The following is a 10,259-nucleotide window of genomic DNA, read 5'->3' on the forward strand; positions in this document are numbered from 1 at the left end:
ATATATATATATAAATAATTCAGTTCATTTGTTAATATTTCAAGTAACATTAATGATAATATTGTCAATTTTGTTTAATAGGCATAGCAGAAATGGATATTGTAAGAAGATTGATAATTTTGTGCATGTTGACAGCTGTTCTGCCATTCCTACTGATAATAATTCCTTTGTATCTACGGCATATTTTTTATGCTGATGTTGCATATGCTGTAACAGAATCCGATATTATAGAAATCAATGATGGGATTTCAACAATATTTTGTTCGGTAAGAAAAGGAAAGTAAATATCTAATATTTAACGTTATCATTTCTTTAAAATTGTGCATGTATATCGTTGCTTAAATATTAATATAAATGAAATTAATCTAAAATTTTATTAAATATCTATATATAATATATAACAAGTGAATAATGAATTAATATTTATAATTATTATTAAAGAAGATGTGCCCTTTTAATCTAGCATTTAATCTTTTCTTAATCTGGTATTTTGTTGTCATATTTCATAAACAAAGTGTAAATTAATTTAAAGAATGCCTTGTTTTAGGAACATACTTTAAAAATGAATGGCACTTTTAATGCTTTCCAAATGACTCATCGACCAGAGATAGCATCAAAACGAAAACACATAAGACTTAAAAAGAGCATGAATTTACCAGATGATACATTGGAATATTGGGGATTCTATTTATTAAAAAGTGCAACTGTAGCACTTTCTGTATGTTCAAGGTAAAGAAAATTGAACGAAATATATTTTTTTAGTATGATTAGAGATATAATCTATTAATGTAAATCTTTGAATGCTATTTATTTATTATACTACATATATAAAAGAAATAAAAATATTTTCAGATTCGAAGGAGCTTCTATATTGGTAGTAAAAGGAGAGAAAAACCTACGCACTTGTGGCTTGCTGGAACATAATATTAATAAGCAGTCGCAAGAAATTTTCTTTCCAGATGCGAACAAACAAGTTAAAATATTATATGAATCAAATGCACAAGAAATCGATTCTAAAGAAACAACCACAATTGAACTTACTAAACCTATACACAATATCAGTGAGGTAGATAAATCAGCTGTAAATACAAGTTCTGAAAATGAAAGAATTTCCGAAACAAATCTAGAAAATCTAGGCACACGGGCATATATTACAAATGAAAAATTGATGAAGAGTTTAAAACATTTAGAGACATTGTATCATACTACAACGTCTTATCTTGATAAATATGTAGGTGATCAGCAAGAAAGTATGAATAATAACACTAGAAAAGAAAGACATATTAAACGTCGTATGGTGAATACAAATAAAACTAAAAGAATAAAGCAAAGAAGAAAAGGAGTCTATAATTACAATAAAAAAATGCGAATACAAAAATTACAAGAAACATTGAATTCAGATATAATTAATGACAGAAAGGAACAAGAAATAAAAGAGAGAAATGAAATGGATACCAAAAGATTTAAAAGAAGTAGAGAACTCATAAAGCCATCATCCTTATTAGATCAAGGTATTAAGCATGGTGGAAATGCTGACAAAAATTATACATCTGATTCTAACGAAGAGTCGTCTATTTCTAGTTTTGAAACTGATTTATTAAATTGTTACAATGGTGAAATATTGTTAGCTCATGAATTCCAACCTTCAGATCAATGTACTAACATTTCCTATTTGCTTAATAATAAACACATACAGGCAAATCACCATATAGAACAAGATGGTTATTATTATTATATTTTTTATAGTGATAACGATATTGTGTCTAATGATATTTATGCGATTTTTGATATATATAAACCGACTTTTCAATATGAAAATGTGACTAAGTCATGTATTAATCAAACTGAATGCTCATTTCATATAAACCCGCTGTCAGCGGATAGGGTAATTGTCGAAATACCAACTAAGGACGGTATAGAGCATAATGAAATGGACGACGCTGGCATACTAATTTCTATTTGTCAGCCACGAATGGGCGCGTACATGATTTTTCCAATTGCGATATTGCTCTTAATTCTTAGTTGTGCTTTTATATAATTAAATCGGTTATCTAGAAATACCTGCAGACATAAGTACATACAACTTTGTGAAAGCTTTTTTTGTTGTTTCACAAATCATAAAACAAATCACAAACTATTTAAATACAAATTTACATGAAGCTATGAATTGATCAAAAAAAATTCAATATAAATTACAAAGAAACGGAAAGGATTAAAGACAATTATGTATTTCAATAGAAGTAACAAATAATTTACTTAAAATGGTGTGCACTGATTTAAAAAAAATATATAATTCCATTACTCATTTTCTTAGTATATTTTTCCTATAATAGATTATTTTAATAAATGCATGTATAGATATAAAAATTCTATATAACGTATGTATAAAATTTTGTAAATGTACGCATACGAATTCATTTATTTCAAGATTACCTAACAAGTATCCTTTTTTTTCTACAAATTATTGATTCATTTACAGAATCGATTTTGTTTTAATAAAAATATCAATTATATTTATAGTTTTTGAATAATATTTTTAAGGCTTCTACGGGTACTTTCTGTATAGAAGCTATAATGTGTTTCGCCAGTTAATTTTCGAATAGTAAAAAAATCTGTGAAAACAAAACCAGTAATGAAATTATATTTTTCGATTAACTCTTCAAACTGTTATCTTTTATTTTCATTTTTTTATCTATAGTTTTAATTTGTGAAGTTCAATTAAATTCTTGAAATATTTTCTTTATAAAAAATTGTTTCTCCAAATTAGGCAAATTGAAATTCTAATAGTTATATTTAAATAGGCATTCCACAGTTTTAGAACATAATATTCTGAGATTTAAATGTGTATTTGAAATCTAAATTAATTAATTAAGGGCAGCTGAATGAAGATCGTAATATCTAAGTTTGTATGTATTATACAAGATAAATGTTTGTATCTTTGTACAGACTTACATGTATTAATTATAAAATAAAATCATATTTTTTAATGACTGAATTATGATTACAATATAATCTTACATTAACGCATTATTTAATTATAATTTTGTGTACTGTTTTAATCGTTCATATTTCCCACGGTAAGATCCCACCACGACGATTTCGGGGTGCTATAAAGCGCCAGAATAGCAATGTCATTTCCGTCATGCGCGATAACCATCGGCAAGTGGAATAACTTTAAAATCATTTACATTCGTGAGAAAAACTCTGATTTGATTGTCACGATTCATTAGGGTGCAACCGAGCCAATCGACGTGTTAGTTTCGACGTCGATATGAAGCCAAACGTCCAGTGAAAAATCATCGCACCGGTGCTTTCCGAACACCGTGCGCAGCGCCATATCGTGGTAGTTTCTAGAACACTCTTGGTGACGCCACACGAGCTCTTCTTCCTTTCTGTCGAATTCTCGCGAGTTGAACATGTCGCATACTACAGAACGAAGGTAAGTTGAACGGTTTTTCAGCGTAATGGCGTACCGCGCTCGCGTTCTAGCGGCTTGCCGTGATCACCGTGATGTCGACGCCGTCGTGGATCGCGCGCATCGCGAGATTCGCGCGTACGTAGGTTAAAATACGTCCGTGAAGAACAGTGTGCCGCAATCGGACGGATGCACGGGGGACACGAGACTGACAACATGGCGTGCATTCGTTTTTGTCACATTGTCCTCGCCGCGACTAACAGCCACGATCCACGCTGTCCATGTCGATCCGCCGCTTAACCTCCTCGTCGCGATACCGCGGCGGAGGACCGCGTGGCATGATAGGAGCGAGCGAGCGAGCGAGCGAGCAAGCAAGCACGCACGGCGACCCGACGGCATGCATGCGCCCGACGCCGTTAGCGTGGGTGAAGCAAGCGCTCTCTTTCTCGTCCACTCCGTGTGTGCGAGTTCGACAAGCGATCACGTTTTCTCCGATTCGGCCGCGTACAATTACGTAATGGAAATATCGCTTTTTCGCGCGGTTTCTGTGTCGGGAGACACATATACAAAAAAAAAAAAAAAAAATCAATTGCGCTGACCCGCCACCCGAGGCTCCTCGCGCATTGCTGGACGCATAGTCATCGTCGCACGCTCCCTTGGCCTCGGCGTCAGCCGACACGTCTCGCGCCTGGAACATGCTTCCGCATGAGTCACTGTCACGGCGATTATAGCGCGACGAGCAAGGATCCTGGTGCCGCCTCCACGCGGGTTCGATTCCGTCGACTTGCTTGTACCGTACGAAACACAGTAAAATGGCCATCGAACCGTACAGTTCTCGACAGACGATGTACATACTTGACGGGATTGAATTAAAAATTCGGCTTTCACAAGGTCACGTGGATTTAAAGTGATTTGTCATCGCCTGATCACCGTGACCGATATTATCGATTCTGGAAGAGTTTTAAATGCTGATACGTGCACTAGTACCTTTATTAAGATCTTTATAAATTTCTTACGTAAAGTTCGATTATTTATTACGGACATAAAAAAATGTAATACACGATTTTATGTTTCTTTTATGTTTTGCACTGTAGAAATTTAATTAAATTTTCCTTTAAATTTCGACTCTCCCTTATCGAAAATGTATTCTCTATATCAGAAATTAATGTGTATATTGCAATAAAATAAAATTAAAATCTTATATTTTGTAAATATATGTTAAGTATATTTTACAATTTATTTACAAAAATTTATTAGTTATCTTATAAAAGTGTGACTTATATGATTTAACGTTTAACATTGTTAATCTTTTCTGTATGTTCTTATTACTTGTTCTGATATCCTATCTATCAAATCATTTCAGAAATGATGATCAATGGCCGGAGGATTCAAAAAATGGTCCTAGTGAAAGTGGACAACCCCCATATGATGGACCTCCTGGAATGGATCCCGATGGCGTCATCGAATCCAACTGGGACGTTGTAAGTGACTATTGCATTCTCTGAATATAAGATTTTGCTTTCTTTTACTATTGGAAGATGCAACATGTCGTTTATACTTTGATTGATATTCTACATTAGTACAAATTAGTACATTATTGGTATATATTACAATTTCTATACTTAACATACAGATATTTAAAGTAGCGCGCGCGCGCGCACACACACACACACACACACACACACACACACACACACACACACACACAAAATGTATTTATACACTTGTCAATTATTAAGCACATTAACATAGTTAATGAATACACGCGCGCGCGCGCACACACACACACACACACACACACACACACACATTCCTCAGTATTTATAAAAATTGTCTAGACTAATTTAATTGTCTTTACTAATTTATCTACTATAACCCCCACATCTATAATTAAAGAAAAAATACTTTCAAGAATATTATGATTTTATGTAACATAATGTAAAATTATTAGATTATTTTTAAAATAACCTTTGATATCCAGGCATGTTATTTATTTTGAAGTAAAAAAAGAACATCTCATGTGTGTATATAGAAAATCAAAATATTAAAGATGTAATCTAGATTTTTAATAGTTAATGTTTCTTAAAAAAAAATTAAGAATCTATATCTTATATCTAGTGTTGTCCTGTGAATAACTTGCGAATAATTTGAATTAATTAAAAAAAACTGTAGATAAAAGAAGCAATTATTTATTATTTCTTCTGTAAAAAACTATTCAAAATAATTGTGTCATTCTATTGTGATTTTTTATTTCAAATTATATTATTAAAAATTTTCTAATTATATATGTATATTTTTATGTTTTCTTAAAAAATTTAATACTGATATTTAACTTGAAATATTTTAAAATTGATATTTAACTTAAAATATTTTAATTCTTATATATTGTAATATATTAATCCTCAATCTGCAATCATACATTTTCTCTCTTTGTCTCTAAAATCTGGATTTTTTTGTGTAGCCCAAGTTTTTTTTACTGTTCTAGGTTTCTGGAAAAATTTAATGTTACTTTTTAATATCTCTTTTATATTAACAAATAATTTAACTCAAAATGTCAAAACCTTTATTTAAGAAAAATTGAAATTTTAGTAAAAATGAGGAAAGTGTAAAAAAGACTCAGATTGCGGAGGAGAGTTAAAAGTATTAAATTTAATAATTTTCATTGATGTATGTACATATATATATATATAGATGTATTTTATACATATATATAGATATATACTTACATATTATATGTACAATATAATGTGTAATATTGATAAATTTAGTAAATACTTCTAAACTAGTATATAATGTGGGTAATAAACTGAAATATTAAAGTGATATATTTTACTGATATTATATTTAATTTAAACAGGTTGTGGAAAACTTCGACGAAATGAACTTGAAAGAGGAACTGTTACGTGGTATTTACGCTTATGGTTTTGAAAAACCATCTGCAATTCAACAACGTGCCATCCTACCATGTATACGGGGGCTCGATGTTATTGCTCAGGCCCAGTCCGGTAAGAAATTTTGATCTAGATCAATTATTGATAATAATATTATCTTGTAAATATAATATGTAAAGTATTTATTGTATATTATATCAATCAATGTTTCTAACTATCAGGTACTGGAAAAACTGCTACGTTCTCCATATCGATTCTTCAACAAATCGACACTAGTATTAAAGAATGCCAGGCCTTGATCCTTGCACCAACCCGTGAATTAGCTCAGCAAGTAAGTAGAGCTCATTATAAATTTTATTTTAATAAAAAGTTATATTTAATAGAAAAGATGTAGAATTCTAATAATGTTATGTATTTTTACTTAGATCCAGAAAGTCGTTATCGCTCTAGGAGATTTTATGCACGCGGAATGTCATGCATGCATTGGTGGCACCAACGTTCGTGAAGATATGCGAAAACTGGATCAGGGTGTTCACGTGGTTGTCGGTACACCCGGTAGAGTTTACGATATGATCAGCCGACGAGCACTTCGAGCAAGTAGCATCAAACTGTTCGTGCTAGACGAAGCCGATGAAATGCTTTCTCGAGGATTTAAGGATCAAATCCACGATGTATTCAAATTATTACCTAACGAAGTGCAGGTAAATTTAAAAGATATTTTTGAGGAATGTAGATTTTTTATTACAATTATCTAATAGATAATTTTATTTTAATTGTTAGAAAGTATCTTTTTTGGACAAGTCCACAAATCATACAAGACGAAAAAGTTGCAGTGTATCTTATAATAGTCAAGTTAACAAATATATTATAAAATACAGGTGCGTCGTAATAGTGTCATTTTTTGACAGATGTACACTGGATTGACATATGTTCTGTATCATGAAATGTATTATCTTTTGGAAATAATAGCGGCCTAAATGCAAATTATTATGGCATAGCACTCCTAATAATAATAATAATCATAATGTCCTAAAAATGAATTAGTCACTCTTAATATCTTTGTAATAGCAACAACAATTTACAATTCCCATTACAGCATGATGCTATTATATTGCACATACATGTATAGTATAACATCTCAGTAAATGCAGTTTATTTCTTTCATCGACATATATAATATTGATCATCACATTGTATCGAAACATGGTTCCTTACATACAATTTCAGCCTTTATATTTCTAATGCTTTATAATTATCTTTTCCAGGTTATATTATTATCTGCGACAATGCCATCTGACGTATTGGATGTATCCAAATGTTTTATGCGGAATCCCATTCGTATTTTGGTTAAGAAAGAAGAGTTAACATTAGAGGGTATTAAACAATTTTTCGTTTATGTTGAACGTGAAGATTGGAAATTGGAAACTCTTTGCGATTTGTATGATACATTAAGCATTACCCAAGCGGTTATTTTTTGCAATACGCGGCGTAAAGTCGATTGGCTAACAGAAAGTATGCATAAACGTGACTTTACTGTTTCCGCCATGCATGGAGATATGGAACAGAAAGAACGCGATCTTATTATGCGTCAATTTCGAACTGGATCTTCAAGAGTTTTGATTACTACTGATCTTCTGGCACGCGGTATAGATGTGCAGCAAGTGTCACTTGTTATTAATTATGATTTACCTTCCAATCGAGAAAACTATATTCATCGGTAAGTTATTTCATACTTTGTAATGTAGTATATATTTAAAAATGTAGTATATATTTTCAATTCATTTGAACAAAGAAGAAATTTTTAATAGCAAAAAAGAAAAGCAAAAACATATTAAAAAACAAAAATATATATAATATAATATCTATAAATTTTATTTTATAAGCTTTAATTTCAAACAATTTTAACAATAATCATGATATATTGAAATATTATATTTTGACATTTCCTTTCTTTAAATTAAAGTCATAAATATATTTTTTAGAATAATAGTATAATCTTTATGTTGAAAGAAGATAGACATACTTCATGTTTTATATCTATTAAAATGTTAGAATTTAGTGATATTATTTAGTTTTTTTTTTTTATGTATGTATATATTTATATTAAAAAATTTATGTAGATAATTTATATTTTTGTTACTTAATTATTTACAGAATCGGTCGTGGTGGTCGTTTTGGCCGTAAAGGTGTGGCTATTAACTTTGTGACAGAAGAAGATAAACGAACCCTGAAAGATATCGAGCAATTCTACAACACTCACATCGATGAAATGCCAATGAATGTCGCTGATCTGATCTAAGTCCGACTATTGGCTATAATCCATTATATTAAAAAAAATAATAAAAAGTAAGTGACAGAAGCTCTCAGCTGATCGATCTCTCATGGTGTGTGAGTATATATATTGAGTGAGTTGGTGAACTATATCGCTTATGTGTAAACGCGATCTAAACCAAAATATTCCAACGTTTTCATATTCGTTTCGATTTATAATAGTAGGTTACGGAAATAGTTATCTGTTGCGCTACAGGAGATAGTATATATAGTACGACTATTATTACTATTAGTGTAATTATCACTACTGTTGTCGCTACCGATATTGCTGCCGCCGCTGCTGCTACTACTCTTATTCTTATCGTTACCGCTATTAATATTACTATAAATATTATATTACTATCATTGGTATTACCGGTATTGATTGCTATATCAATATTTTAATTTTAATTTTTAACAATAATATAGCGATATATTACCACGACTAAAAATATACCACAAAGTGGTAAATAGAACTAGGAAAATACGAAAAGCGCAGCTCGGCGCAATTTGATTATACTTTATTTCTACTATCGCAACAAATTTTATATTACCCAAAATGCGTCCATATTCTTGTTCTGTCACAAATCCAATGGCCGTCATAAAAATCTTCAAGTCTTGCTTTCTAAGACTTTTTGTTCCACTTATTTTTCCCCACGATATTTCTAATTGGATGATTAAATCTGTTGTGTTTAATAGTTCATATTTTATGCTTCTATCACCGCGATTACAACTTGTTTGTCTAGGCAGAGGTTTAGTTGGGTATTGGAGGGGGTTCTTTAATCACAAGCGTTGCCGAAGGAGACATATATTCAAGCTTAGATGATATGAATTTTGTATATCCTAAATCCCAGGCGCACACATCTTTATTATTAAATAAAGTGTTTGACCTTTTAAGAAAATGTGGTCTTTGTTATTACAAGTCTTTTATTGTCTTTCTTATCAAATTTTATCCAATTTCACAATGAAAACCCTGAATGGACAAACTGTATTACAAGTGTGAGATTTTCAAATTTTCGAGTGCTCCCACGTTGGGAATAAGTTTTGCGGTATATATGCCGAAAAAGTTCTCACAATTTTCTTTTATTTGTATTTGCAGGCAGTTTTGGACAGTCCAGATGTGGGCAACATATTTTTGGAAATAAAGACCAGATTTCCTGATTCAAAATCGAAGTTTTGTAAATCGATTACCTCTCTAAACTCCTGCCTTTCGTGTAGGCTATAATAATATATGTACATTTTCTTTTTTCTTTTTTATACTTTTACATTCTTATTGATAATGAAAGCTGATCAGTTCTTAGATTTTTTTACATTTGTCAATAAAATTCTTTGCAAACAATCTTTATCGCATATTCATAAGTTTCCGTGCACATATCAATGCCGAATATTAAATTAAAATGTTATCTGCCTTGTGAGAACTTTTGTATCGTGTTTTTACAAAATTATTAAAAATATTGCGATATCACATACTCTATTGTCGTCATTAATCGTAAATTTGAAAGTGTTAATAATAGTTTTCGAAAATTTGAGTGAGTAAAATCATGTAGGTGCTTATACCCATTTTATAGCTACTGATTTGTGATTGCATTAACATTAATTCCTCTTGCTCGCGCATTTGAATGCATCCTATGTTAATGCAAAGT

At 31.0% G+C, this 10,259-nt stretch overlaps 2 protein-coding genes across 4 annotated transcripts in view; both read left to right on the forward strand.

Moving 5' to 3' along the window:
- The window catches only part of LOC108753269, a 3,997-nt gene extending 1,842 nt beyond the window's left edge, over positions 1-2,155 (forward strand). For 2 of the 3 annotated variants that reach the window (XM_018494715.1, XM_018494714.1), the window contains exons 2-4: positions 82-266; positions 548-729; positions 853-2,155. In XM_018494715.1, coding sequence (XP_018350217.1) covers positions 93-266; positions 548-729; positions 853-2,038 — 1,542 coding nt within the window. In that variant the 5' untranslated portion in view covers positions 82-92 and the 3' untranslated portion in view covers positions 2,039-2,155. Of the gene's footprint in view, positions 1-81; positions 281-547; positions 730-852 lie in introns of those variants that run through there. The other variant, XM_018494716.1, reaches the window with a different exon arrangement.
- A 1,190-nt stretch (positions 2,156-3,345) lies between these two features.
- LOC108753300 (eukaryotic initiation factor 4A-I) lies at positions 3,346-9,785 on the forward strand. The gene is made up of 8 exons (XM_018494779.1): positions 3,346-3,439; positions 4,779-4,896; positions 6,273-6,420; positions 6,528-6,637; positions 6,732-7,007; positions 7,572-8,023; positions 8,461-8,652; positions 9,716-9,785. The coding sequence occupies exons 1-7, from the start codon at positions 3,417-3,419 to the stop codon at positions 8,603-8,605; spliced, it is 1,272 nt and encodes a 423-aa protein (XP_018350281.1). The 5' UTR covers positions 3,346-3,416; the 3' UTR covers positions 8,606-8,652; positions 9,716-9,785.
- Positions 9,786-10,259: the final 474 nt, after the last annotated feature.

The sequence above is a fragment of the Trachymyrmex septentrionalis genome, unplaced genomic scaffold, assembly GCF_001594115.1.
Source record: "Trachymyrmex septentrionalis isolate Tsep2-gDNA-1 unplaced genomic scaffold, Tsep1.0 scaffold68, whole genome shotgun sequence".
Lineage (NCBI taxonomy): Eukaryota > Metazoa > Arthropoda > Insecta > Hymenoptera > Formicidae > Trachymyrmex > Trachymyrmex septentrionalis.

Excerpts from the sequence above, each read along its gene's own strand:
- LOC108753300 (XM_018494779.1), top strand. The coding sequence starts at position 3,417 with ATGTCGCATACTACAGAACGAAG. Across the intron at positions 7,008-7,571 it reads TATTACCTAACGAAGTGCAG|GTTATATTATTATCTGCGAC; the intron begins GTAAATTTAAAA and ends TATCTTTTCCAG. Across the intron at positions 8,024-8,460 it reads CGAGAAAACTATATTCATCG|AATCGGTCGTGGTGGTCGTT; the intron begins GTAAGTTATTTC and ends AATTATTTACAG.